We start from the raw sequence: 15,380 nt of genomic DNA on the forward strand, positions 1-15,380 counted from the left end.
CCTATCAAATACACTACAGGAAATGGAAAGCCCCAAAAAGCATAATTGGGCCCCTTAAACATTTTCAATTAATAAAATATCTTGGATCAGACGGCAGTTATTGAGCCATGTGATTAAATATATTGACACAACCATCTTTGAGATAAAACATTTTATGAATCTTCAGCACTTTACATGTCATAAACACATTTTCCATCTGACATGTGACCCTCCATTGTGCTCCTCTAACCAACACAGCGGATATCGATCCATTCAAGTCATTTTTCACCACTGACATTTGTATTGCTCTCGAGCGTCCAGATGGATTCAGACTTCCCCACAATCTTGTTAGAGAAACCATTTTATGGGAAATGTCCATGTTATTAGATTACTGCTCATCGTTCTCCTTGCAAGTCTCCTGGATGTTTCCTCCTGTATCTATCGTGATGCTGAACCCATCAGGTTGAAAGACAAAGGCAACGAATATTTATATTTCTCAAACATGGCATGCAGTTTTATTTTTGTAAGAAACAATTGTCAGTGTTTTTTGGTATACTGTTAGTAATATAAAGTCCAAACTTGAGTTGAGAGAAGACTTTTATTGCACTGAATGTCTAAGATACATTGATATAAATCTGCTGTTTGTAAGGTTTTTCTCTGCTACGCTAAAAGTTTATTTTTAATAGAACCATTGTCTAAATGGTTTTGATGCAAATTAGGTCAAGTGAAATAGAAACTACTAATTGGATTGTCGCACGTTGGGGTCCATCAGGGTGTGATATATGAGCTGAATCCAATGCACAGGCAGGGACTTTGAGAGGACGAGATGTCTTTCAGATGATGCCCTCTGTCACTGTTTGTTCCCTCTAACAACAGCAACCACTGGCAGCCCATAACTGAGCCGCTGCAAACGTCTGAGGAGACGCTCAGATGTGCTGTTGTTGCCGCAGTCAGCTGATGCAGGAGAGTCCAGACTCTGGGCCAGCGAAGACTGAGGCAACGGTGGACTTTACAGCTGTACACCCTCCGACAGGTCTGAGTGGTTTGAGCCGTAGCTGTTGATGAAGCAGAGCTCTGGGGCTTTGGGCACTGTTGGCTCCTTGATGACCTGCAGAGGACAGACGTATACTTAGAGAGCCACCATGCACAGTATCAGGACCCTGAAACTGTTGCAGCTGATAACAATACATTTAGTCATGCTCAAAATAAAATATAACTGAGTTAAGGATTCTTAGCTACTTTAGTGAGAAAATAAAACCTTTGACATCGACACGTGTTGAGGTTCAAGAAATGATGCCTTTTACTTACCTCATCAAATTTTCTGTCACTGTAGACTTCATTCTTGTCAATAAACGTCAGCATGATCCAGTCACAGATAATGGTACACTGAAGGTGTGACATAAGAAGAAAAACCAGTTTGTGGTGAAAATAGGGAAAGCTTCAACTTTAAAGTCTTGATGTAAAATACTTACGATGCCAACTGAAGTCATGGCAGTCACTGTGCTGATGATGGTTGGGATGGGACTGAATTTACCAGCCTGAAAAAGAAAGTACATGAAAAAAAGACAGAACAAGAAAGACAGTCTCCATGTTAAACTGAAAATAAGCGTAGGTGATGACGGAGCATCTGTCACTCACATGTCCATGAACTATGACATCCAGACGGATGCCGTAGGCCTTAATGAGCGTCCGGGACTCTACCCCTTCTCTACTGTAGTATTTGGCAAACCTGTAGTTATACAGAAATTACAAACGCTGAGAAACTTAGCACATGCTTAGTTTTAAATATGTTAGTTGTTTGAGCTCACCTGTAATAGTAACCAGAGCTGTCCTGGTCCTTTCGAAGATCAAGACGACGGAAGGAATACGTTGGTTGACAGTATGAATAATCCAGGTCCAGGTTACAGTTCCAGTTAATGAACACCCCAATCACTCCTCCCTGTTCAACAACAGCATTAGTCATATCTTAAGTAATACTACACTATCACCAAGTAGGTCCTTTCTAATCCCAAAATCAATATTACTTTTTTTTTTCCTTTTACCTGTACCATTGTTTTTCTATTACATTTGAGATAACCAAGACACCTCTTCTGCCAATGTCTCGAATTCTCTGCAACTACCACCAAAACAATTGACTGACTGATAAGTACAGGTAAGAGGAAATATATCTATATTATATGTAGGGGTGAGTGGTCTATCTGAGATACTGTATCAAAGAGGCAGTAAGTGTTGTTTAAAAAACAAGTAAAAGCAGACATGTTATACTCACAGTCTTGCAGAGCTCACTGAAGTCCTCCCTAGCCTGAGCTGCGATGTAGCCCAGGCGAAAGTTTGGACAGTACGGGTTTGTCTCCTTATCATAATGACACTTGTTGAGGAATCTCCGCATTTCCTTTGGGTTTGAAATATCTTTTATATTTCCCCTGCAAGATACAAGAACATTTGTATGTGTGTGTGTGTGTGTGTGTGTGTGTGTGTGTGTGTGTGTGTGTGTGTGTGTGTGTGTGTGTGTGTGTGTGTGTGTGTGTGTGTGTGTGTGTGTGTGTGTGTGCGTGCGTGCGTGCGTGCGTGCGTGCGTGCGTGCGTGCGTGCGTGTGTGCGTGTGCGTGTGCGTGTTTGCTTTACCTCAGCACTTTGAATCCGGGGAAGTGGATAGAATTCCTGATGAACACTGTAAAATTGATGGCCTCCACTAATGCCGGTTCTCTGAGGACAAACAAATCAAAATCATAGTTTTGTGTAGCAGAAAATCTGTTTCTTTTAGTTTTATAGTATAGTTTTCCACAGTTTCACATTAGATTCCATTCAAATTCAAAGGCCAAATGCTGTCTTAAACCTTTATTAGACATGTGTTTAATTATTTGCATAGGTGTGCACCACAGGCAATCCCGGTATTATAGCTTTGTCCAGCCTTTCAACATATCTGTATTTACATTTTTTTTAACTTGTTTATGAGTGACGGTTAATTTGATTGTAAATAAACCTACTTGGGACAACCTTTGGGAGGATAATCCATCATCTGCCTTACCTTACAACAGCATACCGCTCAATAGGACACCATGTTTGGATCTCACAAGTTTTGAAGGTGTGGTTGTAGTACTGAACACATCTGCCGGTTCTTCTTCCTGTAAGAAAATATAAAAAATAGACACAAACTGTGGAAAAGAACGATCAATGAAGCTTGGAGGAAAGTTTTGTGAGGAGTAAAAAAAGTACCATGGCCGTCAAAGTCAACCTCCCCCTGGACACATTCACTGTCTCTTGTACAGTTGGCATTGGCAACCATGAAATGCTGAATGGAATAAAACAGATTATAGCTTTGTCTTGCACACAATGTCATTGAGAAAGTTCCTGTTGACCTCTCACCTCAGCACAGGTTCCTTGCTTCTGATCATAGGTTACTTCTCTTCTCAATATTGTACTAATCACATCACCGCCCTGTGAGGAAAATGCCAAATTCATCGGCAGTAGGACATAACGATGCAGACGGAGGTCAGGAGGTGGAAAATCATTAACTGTATTGGAGAATTTGGACTTACCTCTGAGGGTCGAACGTACTCCACAGTGTCTAAGATATCATCTCCATGAACTGCAGTGCCTTTCATTAGTGTGTAAACCGAGCTCTCTGGACGGGTTTCACTCTCTTGGTAGGCTTTCTCACTTATGAAGACATACCTTCAGGAAGATAGAACAGACAGATGCAATATCACATTTTCTGTCATGACGTCGATTTATGTTAGAGGTATCACATTTCCCCTAGATCTGTTCAAACTGTTCAAAAAGATGAGGCACTCTAATAATAAAAATCAAGAAATATAAGATATAGTTTATGATTTGAAACAAGAACAAATTCATAAAATCAAAGTCTAACCTATGGAAACTGCTCTCAGTTCAAATTACACGTCTAGTAAAGGACAGAGAGACCCCATAGAGACCTAAATTCCCAAACCCATTAATTGTGTCTCTCTTTGTATTATTTATTTGTATCCAGAATAATTTCCTTGCCACACAACTGCAATTGATGGGTTAGAGAATTTAAAGTCAGAGCACATGTTTTATCCACATTCACTCTTTTACACACTAAAAGAAACATTAAAACAAAAACGTGTTAAAATAATATTTAGAAAGCTTTTTGGTTTCTTAGATAGCCCCTTTAGCTCATACACAGGGCTTTCAAGTACACAAACATGAAGCTTACCAGATGAAATAGGTGATCACAAGAAACTGAACGCTTCTGTATATCACTCCAAGAGTTTTGTTTTTAACCACCATCACCTTTGGTGTCTCATAGTCCCAGAAACCAAGAAAATAATCCTTTACAAAGTCACGAAGCCCCATCATGAACTTGTGAAGTAGTTCACACATATTCTGAGATGTCCTTTTGAAGTCGTATTTCTCTATGATGCTGTCTCTTTGTATCAAGTTTTTATTTCTCTCTCTTTATTTCTCACTCCCTGATCCTGCTCAGCTCCATCTGCATCTCTCTCAAGCTGTACAGAGAGGCAGAGGAGAAGGGGGTGGAGTCCAGCCTTCATGCCTTTCATTTTACGTCTGTTTATTCTGATGATTGTTCAGCTTTCATGATATTTACAGCTGATCAAACTTAAGATCTAAACAAAGTGTTTTACAGTTCTGCAGATTAATTTACATGAAACACTGTTTTTGAAAATAATGTATGGACATTTTGATGAATGAAATACCAAATAATCATCAAATATATATATATATATTTTTTTTTTAAAGGCAGGACTTTTAATTATTGGAGTAAGCTATAATAAACGATAGATAGATAGATAGAGATAGAGATAGAGATAGATAGATAGATAGATAGATAGATAGATAGATAGATAGATAGATAGATAGATAGATAGATAGATAGATAGATAGATAGATGGATAGATGGATAGATGGATAGGTGGATAGGTAAACACAAGCTCTTTTGTCACTGTTTTATATATATTATTCACTGTATTCACTTCATTGTTTCTTATCTTTTTTACACAGGCGGACAAACGGCCACCCCCTCACGCTGGGTCCTAGTTCCTTCTCGCAGCACTTCCTCCGCGCATGTCAAACAACACGTGCATTGGCTGCTGGTCTCGGTAGCTGTTGCTGTGTTTGTCTTAACAGCTTAATTTATATACATTTAGATTTACCTACACTTGTTTGTAGGGCCACATATCACTTCTAAATGGGAGGTACTCAAAAGAAAAAGGTAAGAGTTGACTTCGGGATATTGTCAAAGCCATGCACTTTAATAACTATAGCAACCTGGTTAGCTAGTTAGCTAACGAAGCTAAAGTTTGTTTCACTGAAATCGTGAAATCGGGTCTTTGTAGATCAACGTTTTAATATCAAAGCATTCAGTTAATTGCTTTTTACTTGTGATGATTTAATGTGATCGTCTGTCCTGTTTATTTCAGTATGAGAGGGGCTCTGTCACCAACTACATCACCAGAAACAAAGCTCGCAAGAAGTTATCGCTGAGCCTCCCAGACTTCAGGTAACCGCACTGTTCATGCATCATGTTGCATGTGTTTGAATATATACTCTCAATTCCCGGTTTATTAGGTTTACATTAATGTATACCTTTATTAAATCTTACTTTGATAAAGGTTATAATGTTCAGTTTTGTTTTAATTTGGTGTTGATTTTAAGTTAATAGTCATTTTGGTAGCTATAGTTAGTTATTGACTAAGTTGAGTTTGCATTAAAATGACATCAAATGTTTTTAAAAAACGTCCCAAATATACAAATGCGAAGATTCGCAATACACATTCCCTCACTACATATATAAACACACTGAAAAACAAAATAAGTTATTTTTTTCAACAGTATTTATATCAATGGTGGACAAAATATAAGAAGGACCTCTCAATATAACGCATTACCTGAATCTGGCCAACAGGGCCATAAACAGCAGCCATTGTGTTGAGTAAACATCTCTTTAAAACAACAAACTCAACAAATCAGGCTTCATGAAGGGATGATCTTCAGTTAGTCCCTCAGTTATTACTGGGTTAGTGAAATAACTGAATATTCAATTTGAAACTAGTTTATAGACGAAATAAACAACCAGAAATAACGAGGGAACTTCTACCTCAGATGGTTTTTACTAATGTCGGCCCTTGCCAAAAATAGTTTTCAACGTTAGTTTTCACCCGTGACTTTTATTCTCTGTTCCTTAATTCTTTGACAAATTCATATTTTTACTATAGACACTGATTTTCTTTTTTATTTCTATCTTTAATCTGAATAAATTAATCTAGAGAAAAGCATAAAATTAACATATTTCGGAGTCAGCAAATTGTTAGATTTGTTTAATAACGGCCCAGACAACTCTTCTCAAATTCCTAACCATTCATTTGACTATCATCAAAGAAATAAGCTCTAACATATACATCACCTAAACCTACCATTGAACATGGCATGACGTCATTCCTATAGACCAGGCATTCACAGACACATTTTTCCTGATCTCTGTGATTTCCAGGCGACTGTGCATCCTTAAAGGCATCTACCCTCATGAGCCCAAGCACAAGAAGAAGGTGAACAAGGGATCTACAGCCCCGAGGACCTTCTACCTGCTCAAAGACATCCGCTTTCTTCTGCACGAGCCAATTGTTGGCAAGTTCAGAGACTACAAGGTATCACCACATATATTTCAGATGTTCAAAATGTCACCATCTTGTCAACATGCTTATATTCACTAATATAATTGGGAAATATTGTAATTGAACCGTTTGAAAGTTTTAGTCTGTTTTTTACTTTTGTGAAAGTTATAGAAATGTTAACATTGTTTTTTCTGTAAACGGTGTCTCATTCCCAAAGTGTTTTTTCTCAACAGGTATTTGTACGCAAACTTAAGAAGGCTTATGGAAAAACAGAATATACTAATGTGCAGAGACTGAAGGAGAACAAGCCGACATATAAACTGGACCACATCGTCAAAGAAAGGTGAGAGCGTGTTAACCTGCACCCTCAACACCGGAGGGCACTGTTGAGCTTACATGATTCTTCATATCCATTCAAAGTAGAGAGCATCAGCTTTTGTATAACTACAGAATATAAAGAGTGGCATGTCCGCAGTATTTCATTTAGCTTATTAAAAAAAAAAAAAACGTTAAAGAAGTTCTGTCTCCTCACTGGTTGTCCTTTTTGTGGCAGGTACCCGTCCTTCATCGATGCTCTCCGTGACGTCGACGATGCCCTCTGCATGTGCTTCCTGTTCTCCACTTTCGCCCGAACAGGAAAGTGCCACGTTCAGACAATCACGCTGTGCAGGCGCCTCACTGTGGAGTGGATGAACTATGTCATCGCATCCCGTTCTCTCAGAAAGGTGCGACACTACTGTAAACCCTCGTACTTTGTTTTGAGTAAACATAAAAATCAAATGGGGGGGGGGGGTTTAATTGATATCTCTTGAGTTCATTGACCTCTGTTCTGTAACGATCTAATCACATGTCTGTTCTTCATAGGTGTTCATCTCCATCAAGGGAATATATTACCAGGCCGAGGTGATGGGACAGCTCATTACCTGGCTGGTGCCATATCAGTTCGCCCATGATGTGAGTACATGACCAAATGCAGTCCACAGTAATTATGCTAACAGACAGTGGCTTTGGTCTGATAGGATTACACCGAAGGTTGACGCTGCTCTGTTAGACTCATCATAAAACCGCAGATCTTTCTATAAGCTCCAAACAGCCAACTACTTAATTAAGGCCTGCAGGCTATTTCATTATATCCAATAGCCAATGCTCATGCTAGTGCTAGTGGGGATCCTAATAAAGACATAAAGACATTATATCAACACACAGACATTTATGGCCTTAGGAATGAATTATTTCTCTTTATTTACATTGCAGTTTTACAACAGGAATGTCATATAAGCTGTATGTAGTCAATGTTTTAGCTTCACACAGTCATTTTAAAGTTTAAAATGACCTGTAATATGATATAATGTACAGGAATCGGCTTAAAAGTCATGTTCCCTTTTGAAATGACCTTGTGTACGAGTGTCGTTAGATTTCTACAAAAATATGAAATAACCATTATTGTGGCATGTCCTTAAAATCCGTATGTGTCATAAAATCTATATTTAAAAAAAAAAAAAAAAAAAAAAAATGAAATGTGGAGTAATGCTTGAAGTTCAATCACTCAGGTAAAGGTTTTCAATACTAATATTTACAGACTGAGGGCTCAAATGCACAAGAAGCTTAATTCTCCTAAACAATAATTGATTAGATGTTAAAAATAAGTTAGTTAGTAACTCATAAAACATTTCTGTATTTAAGATCTTTGCATATGATGGAATAATAGCCTTAGGTTGTGCCAGAGATTGTTCTGTACATTTTTGACATAACAAAATAAGCGTGTGTCTGTAAGAGCAGGGTTACCTGCGGGTATTTAATTGAGTTCAACTGACTGCCCCAGGGGTTTGTGTGCTAGGGATTATAAATGGCTCTTGACTGTATGCCCTCATGTGTATTTATTTTAACCACTGAGACTTAGTTAAACCCTTTGTTTTCCCTTCCAGCACCCGACAGATGTGGACTACAGAGTCATGGCTACTTTCACAGAGCTGTACACCACTCTCCTGGGGTTCGTCAACTTCAGGCTCTACCATTCCCTCAACCTGCTCTACCCCCCAAAGGTACATCGGACTCAACCATCACAGGGGATATTATCTATATATGTTCGCACACACTTCATTTATAAGGTTATTGTGAGTGGCCAGTCAGGACAATATTTGTTTTACAATAGTTGTTAAAGCAATATATTGATGTTTAGATAAATGATATTCAAGTCAAATAGTAGCTAGGTGTGTGGACTAAAATCTTACATTGTAATCTCTTATTGTGAGACATGAAATGAGTATAATACATGTGGGGTTACAATAAAGATGAATTTCCATTTAGTCTCCCGTTAGCTCAGCTCTCCCCCGTTCATGTTATCCTTCCTTTTGCAGCTGGACGCTAAAGCAGAGTCGGAGCTGAAGGACGAGAATGACGAAGACTACGCCATGAATTCAGAAAGCTACCTGGAGGTAATGATGACGTCTTTCAAAAGAAACATCCTGGCTAATAAAAAGACACTGATTTTGAATTATAAAATGTGTTAGTTTTTTTTTATGCAGTGAGCAGCGCAAACTTCAATGAAAGATACGTCAACACTTGGAAAATTAAACTAATAGATTGATACAATTTGTCATAGGTGGCAAAACATTATATATCTAATAAGGAAAACCCTTATTATCCTTTTTGTCCTTTCTATATTATTTAATTCATTTTCATCTTTAAAAATGATCCCGGTAATTATGTAAACTTGTAGTTCTGCAAATTACTGTGTTCTTATTTAACTGAACTGATGTTTGTAACGTTCTATACACTCAAATAAATGGTAATTGTTGATGTTATAACATAATTAGAGAATGTTCTAAACTGGTGTGTTTTGGCTCTGCAGAAACTGTCAGCTCTGAGTACGAGTCTGGCCACGGTGGTTGCCACTACAGAGGAGGAGGAGGCTCAACTCGACCAATTTCCTGTTGAAGACGTAAGAAAACCAGTTCACAAAATATATATGAAATACTCAATCTCGTCTCTGATGACATGCATCTCATGTATTATTATATTATGTTGAATTGGTACTGAGAATTAAACAATGTCATGATTCTGAGAAGTCCGATCAAAACAGTGAGTCAGTGGAATGAACTAATTGGCCTCTGAAGGCTGAGGTTGGATATATTTGTCAGAGGGGTTGAAGTTTGTAGAAGTGTGAGACTGGGGATTACGGTTTTATGTTTGGTTGCTACGGTTGAAATGCTCCTAATATTGGGAGCTTGGTGAGCCCGACCAATCAGAAACATGAGCCCAGCTCGCTCTAAGATGAACAACCATCCAACAGCCGGGGGAATACCACAACGTTACTTCTGTTGCTGATCTTCCCTGATCAAACAAAAGCCTTAGAACAGTGGCTTTCTAATACTCCAACAAATGCTTTCTTTTACTTCTTCAGGAGGACATGGAAAAGATGGAGGCCAGAGAAAGGGAACAGAAAGAGCAGGAAGCTCAGAAAAAGCTTCTTGAGGGGCACAAGTTCTTCCTCAACAGAGAAGTGCCCAGAGAGCCGTTGGCTTTTCTCATCAGGTGAGTGACAGCTGCAGGGAACCTCTGGAGAGTCCAAAACATTTACAAGGACACACATTTAGGCCTAACACTGATTTGCTGCTGCCTTCCAGGTGTTTTGGGGGTGAAGTGTCCTGGGACAAGTCTGTTTGCATCGGCAGCACGTACGAGATGACGGATGAGAGCATCACGCATCAAGTTGTTGACAGACCCAACGTTGACAAAAAGTATATTAACAGGTAAATGATGTAAACACACGTCTATGTTTCAAAGTCAAGAAATGTAAGCTCTTTATTTTTAACGTGGAACACACATGTTTTTGTGCAACCAATTTGATTCTGTGTATTTCTGAATGCTCAATACGCAAAGTCTATTCTGTACACTTCCATGTCCTCCACAATGGCTCCTTTCAGGGTCATGCTTCCGCTGCTTCCTCAAAACAACCTTCTTCATCGTGTTTTTAAAGGGTCACATTGTTTCTGTCATGCCTGCCCCCCCCCCCCCCCCCCTTATGTCTTTTTTAAGCAGAAAGGGAAAGTCCTCACAATTTCGGAAAACACGACATGCTGTTTTACTATGATACTTTGTTTTTAGGTACTACATCCAGCCCCAGTGGGTGTTCGATTGTGTCAATGCCAAAATCGTCCTGCCTGTGGAGGACTACTTCCTTGGAGTGACTCTGCCGCCTCACCTCTCTCCCTTCGTTGAGGAGAAGGACGGAGACTACGTGCCCCCTGAAAAACTAAAGATCATGGCCTTACAACGAGGAGAGAAACCTGGTAATTTCTCTTCAATACCATACTTATAAATATATTTGTATTGTGTCCCAGCATTGAATCACAGTAGGGATGCTCCGATCGATCGGCCGCCGATCAATATTGACCGATATTCACTCTCTGCCGATCGATCGGTGCTCTCTAAAAATGTCGACCGTGAGAGCCGATCGCTTTTCTCTGTGCGCGGCAAAACAAGCTCGCCAAAATGGCTTCACCAGTCTGTCAGTATTTCGAAAAGTCCGAAAAAGACAATAAAATAGCGGTATGCAACGGGTGTGAAGCAGAAGTCCTGCAGCTCCACCCGCTGGGACGAACCGGTGAGCGGAGCTGTGTGGACCGGTACGTCCACACAGCAGCTTTGAAAAAATCTTGAAAATCTTGAAGGTGGGTGTGTCTGAAAGCTTGGGGATTTTTTGTGACAAATCACATGAATCTCCCGCCCCGACATACAAAGCAATAGCAATGTTAAAACGAAGTAAACTGGATATAAAATCTCCAAACAGGTGAAAACCTACCAGTTTCACCCACTGTCTCTGCCACCTCCCTCCATGCCTCGTTCCTCCGGTTTATATCCCGGTAAAAAGTCTGGTCGTAAAGAACCGGGTGATTTGCTACCGTCATTTCTCGTTTAGAATATGAGGAATGTCTCTCCCAGCTTACACGAGGTTTGATTGGCTAGCGCTTTTACTGTCAGATTTGCATAAACGGGATTTGATTGGCTGACGCTTCCACCTCAGCTTCAAAAGTTGAACATTGCTCAACTTTTGAATCCTGAAAATCCTGGAAATCTTCGCTTTGCTTCCCCACAATGCAGTTGGGCGAAAAGCGAGGCAAAGTGACGTCACCCCCATTCAAAGTCAATGGGCAGAGAAGCGTTGGAAGATTTTTTTTAAAGCTGCTGTGTGGACGAGGCGTAAGAGTTAGACCTAACACACTTAGCTATTTCATCTACCTCTGGAACAAGCTAAACTAGTTATAAATATATGTATTCTTCACTGTCCGTTCACTCATTACTGGATCAGCGAGCTGCATGAGATGCTGCCAGGAGAGAGAGGAAAAGAGAGCACTTCCGCTCATTTCTCCCGTGTTCTTATCCAAAGTTAATGTAATCTTGAATAATGTGCTTCATTTGAATGTAATAATTATGTTGGTTGTTTGTGAAGCGCCAGTGAATGAGCTCCATTAGCTGAGTTTTAAAAATCACTTTAAATGGAAGATCCCCATAGGCCCCGCCCACTCGATCGCATCGGCGATCGGTATCGGACGTTACTGATATCGGCGATCAGAGCATCCCTAAATCACCGTGATTTATAACCAGGATGTCAGTGTAATGAACTCCCAATCAGCAGTCACACTGTGATCACACACAGGTGACTGCTCTTGGCTGCATCTTTCATAAACTAGGTGACGTTTTAGGTTTGATGTTTGATTAGGAATAAAAGTTTCTATTGATCAGATCATGAAGCCTAAAAAGGATGCATAATAACTCAAGAGTCCATGTACACATTGTTCACATATTTAACCTCCATCACAGCCCAGGAAGAGGAGGAAGAAGAGGAGGAGGATGATGACGAAGAAGAAGAAGAAGAAGAAGAAGAGGAGGAAGATGAAGAAGAGGAAGAAGAAGAGAATAATCTGAAGAAGATGGAGAAACAAAGATCCCAGGGAAAGGTAAGAGACGTTTGACCTCTTTTCCTTTGAACTGGTGTATTTTCCCGGTCACACGAAGGCGTGGTGTTTCATCAACTCGTCTGTCTTTTAGAACCTGTCGGTCAAAGTGACAGCTGGGAAAGTGAAGGTGGAAAACCCAGAACGCTTGGAGCAGGAGGAGAAGGCCGAGGAAAAACGTCTCGCCATCATGATGATGAAGAAAAAGGAAAAGTACCTGTACGACAAGATCATGTTTGGAAAAAAGAGAAAAGTCCGAGAGGTACGTTCAGTTTTTATTATTCATTTAATATGTATGGAAATAACTTTGGATCCTTTCAGTATCTGACTCTCTTTTAACATTGTTCTAGTGTGCAGAGTATATTCCAGTTTGAGTCTAAATCTCTTGTTTTCTCTGACAGGCTAACAAGCTGACTGCCAAGAGGAAGGCCCACGATGATGCTGAAAAATCCAAGAAGAAGACAAAAGCCAACAAATGAATCGTCTGATCGTGTATTTAGCAGATTGACTTTGTGTATTTACATTCTATTACAGGTTGAGATTTCCTGTATTACCTGTAACCCTGTGTGTGAGTTTGATGCACCTGATGCGTTGACCTTCAAGTTGAAGAAGAAATGCAGGATGTGGCTCATTGTGTTATTAATAATGTAAAAGTGACTTTTCGCCCCTTTTGTTTGTAAGAACTGTTTTACATTACACAAGATATTTCTTCCACTTAGTTGTTAAAGCTGTTCATGTAAATGGTCTTTATTTTAAAGTAAAAACACAAATTAAAAATCCTGTTACTTGTGATCTTAAAAAATGATAAATGAGGTCTAACTGCTACGTGGCGTATTCCCCAAGTATTATTACGCTGTTACCAGTTAAGGCTCTGAAGTGTGTTTTGTGCGTCATCTCCTTTATAGTTTCTTACTTGAGGAACTATCTGAGAATGCCCTTGCTCACTCTTTGGTAGCCTTAACAGCTCTGATGTAGAAGAGTGAAGACACAGTGCTCGAATATATGAAGCCACGTCTTCCCTCCACAAATATAGACATTAGGAGAGGAGGAAAAGAATTGATGCAAGACAAGTTTATTTTTATAGCTCCTTTCAACACAAGGCAATTCAGAGTGCTTTGCAAAAATGAATGACATTCAGAAAATGGCATTTAAAAAGCAAAGATAAAAAAATTAACATTAAAAGACAAAATACATGAATAAAAGTTACAGTGCAGTTTAAAATGTGAATAGTTCAATTAAAAGCAGCGGCAAAAAGAAAAGTCTTTAGTCTGGATTTAAAAGTAGTCAGAGTTGCAGCGGACCTGCAGGTTTCTGGGAGTTCCAGATATTTGGAGCATAAGAACTGAACGCTGCTTTACCATGTTTAGTTCTGACTGGGGACAGAAAGCTGACCAGTCCCTGAAGACCTGAGAGATCTGACTGGATGGTTCATAATTTAGCAGGAGGTCGGAAATGTAATTTAGGCCTAAACCATTCAAAGCTTTATAAACCAGCAGCAGTATTTTGAAATCAATTCTTTGACACACAGGAAGCCAGTGTAAAGACTTCAGAACTGGAGTGATGTGATCCACTTCCTTAGGGTTAGTGAGGACTCGAGCAGCAGCTTTCTGAATTAACTGCAGCTTTCTAATAGATTTTTTAGTGAGACCTGTGAAGACACCATTACAGTAGTCCAGTCTACTGAAGATGTAGAAACTGATAAATAGTAGAGCCTTCAGTCTCTCAACTAGCAGATGAGTTACCTGGGTAACTACAAACGGCTGTTTTTGGATCAAAGGAGAGCCTACTCAAAATGTTAGATACAGAATGTTAGCCATATCTGTGTGGAGGCTGAGGTCACTGCTGCTGTCGGGGGGGCTCGTCTTCAGTGAGTAGTCCACACATGGGCAGTGGGTGTTGATGTCAAAGGAGCTTTAACCTCTGCCCTCTTGAGACGCTGCAGTGATCAAGGTGGGCCGTTCTCCTCAATCTCCTCATTCAGCTTGTCACACTCCCTGCCCCCTCTCACCCTGATCTAGATTCTACGCATGCCCACCCTGTCCGGGTTTCAGCCTGGCACTCAGTGTGCCTGCAGACCAAGGCACACCCTGTTAGACCGAACAAAAGCATCAGTGTCGTGCTGGAGCATGGTGAGTGTGGGATGAGCTGCACGAATCCATTGCACGCTCCCGAGACTTGGATCCACACTTTAATGGATGAAACGTTATGACCACATACTGCCACATCCTGCCTAGCAGAGCCAAATAGACTTGGCACTCATGATTGAATGTTCATTTCACTCTCTATTGAACGGTCTGCTATCTTGAACAAGGGATTGTATTGAGAGTTTCAAAACGATCGCATCATAACTTGTAGGCCACAGAGTTAAAAATAACTTCAAATGCATAAAAGATTAGAAGAGCTAGTGAATAAATTATCAATTTTTAAAAAATCACATACACAGTATTGTGATGTGGAAGTCCAGTGCATGTATGTTGCTCAATTTGTTTAGATAATTGGTTAATCTGTGGTGCAGACTTTCATAACTGTCCATTGTACATTCCTCTCACAGCATGTATAGACACAGCTTTCGTAATAAGCTTTATAAACAATGCAGACACGAGTTGTGCTGATCAAGTGGTACAATTAGAGCCTTTGTGCTTTGGCTTTATGCATTTGTTCGTTTTATGCTGTTTTCCATCCCACCTATCAGCTTGCAGCTCAGACTTCAGTGTCTATCCTCAATAAGCCCTCTGTATGTAGACAGAGAATGGGGACAATACAGCCTTTCTCCCCCCTCCCCTCCTTTATTACACTCACTGGCAAGTGCTGGTCCCCTGACAGAGGTCTT

At 39.9% G+C, this 15,380-nt stretch overlaps 2 protein-coding genes across 2 annotated transcripts; one reads left to right on the plus strand and one right to left on the minus strand.

The window, feature by feature from the left end:
* Nucleotides 1–169: 169 nt before the first annotated feature.
* p2rx2 (purinergic receptor P2X, ligand-gated ion channel, 2) lies at nt 170–4,451 on the minus strand. The gene is made up of 12 exons (XM_079691119.1): nt 4,178–4,451; nt 3,519–3,654; nt 3,346–3,417; nt 3,196–3,271; nt 3,008–3,104; nt 2,605–2,685; nt 2,249–2,402; nt 1,788–1,918; nt 1,618–1,708; nt 1,452–1,517; nt 1,288–1,365; nt 170–1,087 (listed from the first exon to the last, which is right to left on the minus strand). The coding sequence occupies exons 1-12, from the start codon at nt 4,342–4,344 to the stop codon at nt 989–991; spliced, it is 1,248 nt and encodes a 415-aa protein (XP_079547245.1). The 5' UTR covers nt 4,345–4,451; the 3' UTR covers nt 170–988.
* Nucleotides 4,452–5,034: 583 nt separating this feature from the next.
* pes (pescadillo) lies at nt 5,035–13,375 on the plus strand. The gene is made up of 15 exons (XM_079688837.1): nt 5,035–5,194; nt 5,403–5,482; nt 6,473–6,626; nt 6,827–6,936; nt 7,147–7,318; nt 7,458–7,547; nt 8,519–8,635; nt 8,951–9,028; nt 9,445–9,534; nt 9,997–10,127; nt 10,220–10,345; nt 10,701–10,885; nt 12,417–12,553; nt 12,645–12,812; nt 12,952–13,375. Exons 1-15 carry the CDS (start codon nt 5,171–5,173, stop codon nt 13,027–13,029), a joined length of 1,740 nt encoding a protein of 579 aa, XP_079544963.1. The 5' UTR covers nt 5,035–5,170; the 3' UTR covers nt 13,030–13,375.
* The last annotated feature ends 2,005 nt before the right edge of the window (nt 13,376–15,380 follow it).

The sequence above is a fragment of the Notothenia rossii genome, assembly GCF_949606895.1.
Source record: "Notothenia rossii genome assembly, chromosome: 6".
NCBI classification, from domain to species: Eukaryota; Metazoa; Chordata; class Actinopteri; order Perciformes; family Nototheniidae; genus Notothenia; species Notothenia rossii.

Bases quoted from the DNA above. Each gene is read 5' to 3' on its own strand.
- p2rx2 (XM_079691119.1), bottom strand. From the start codon at position 4,344: ATGTGTGAACTACTTCACAAGTTCATGATGGGGCTTCGTGACTTTGTA. The intron at 3,105-3,195 runs GTACTTTTTTTA...ATTTTCTTACAG, and splicing joins GGTTGACTTTGACGGCCATG to GAAGAAGAACCGGCAGATGT. The intron at 2,686-3,007 runs GTAAGGCAGATG...GTTTGTCCTCAG, and splicing joins GAGCGGTATGCTGTTGTAAG to AGAACCGGCATTAGTGGAGG.
- pes (XM_079688837.1), top strand. From the start codon at position 5,171: ATGGGAGGTACTCAAAAGAAAAAG. The intron at 10,886-12,416 runs GTAATTTCTCTT...CCTCCATCACAG, and splicing joins ACAACGAGGAGAGAAACCTG to CCCAGGAAGAGGAGGAAGAA. The intron at 12,554-12,644 runs GTAAGAGACGTT...TCTGTCTTTTAG, and splicing joins AACAAAGATCCCAGGGAAAG to AACCTGTCGGTCAAAGTGAC.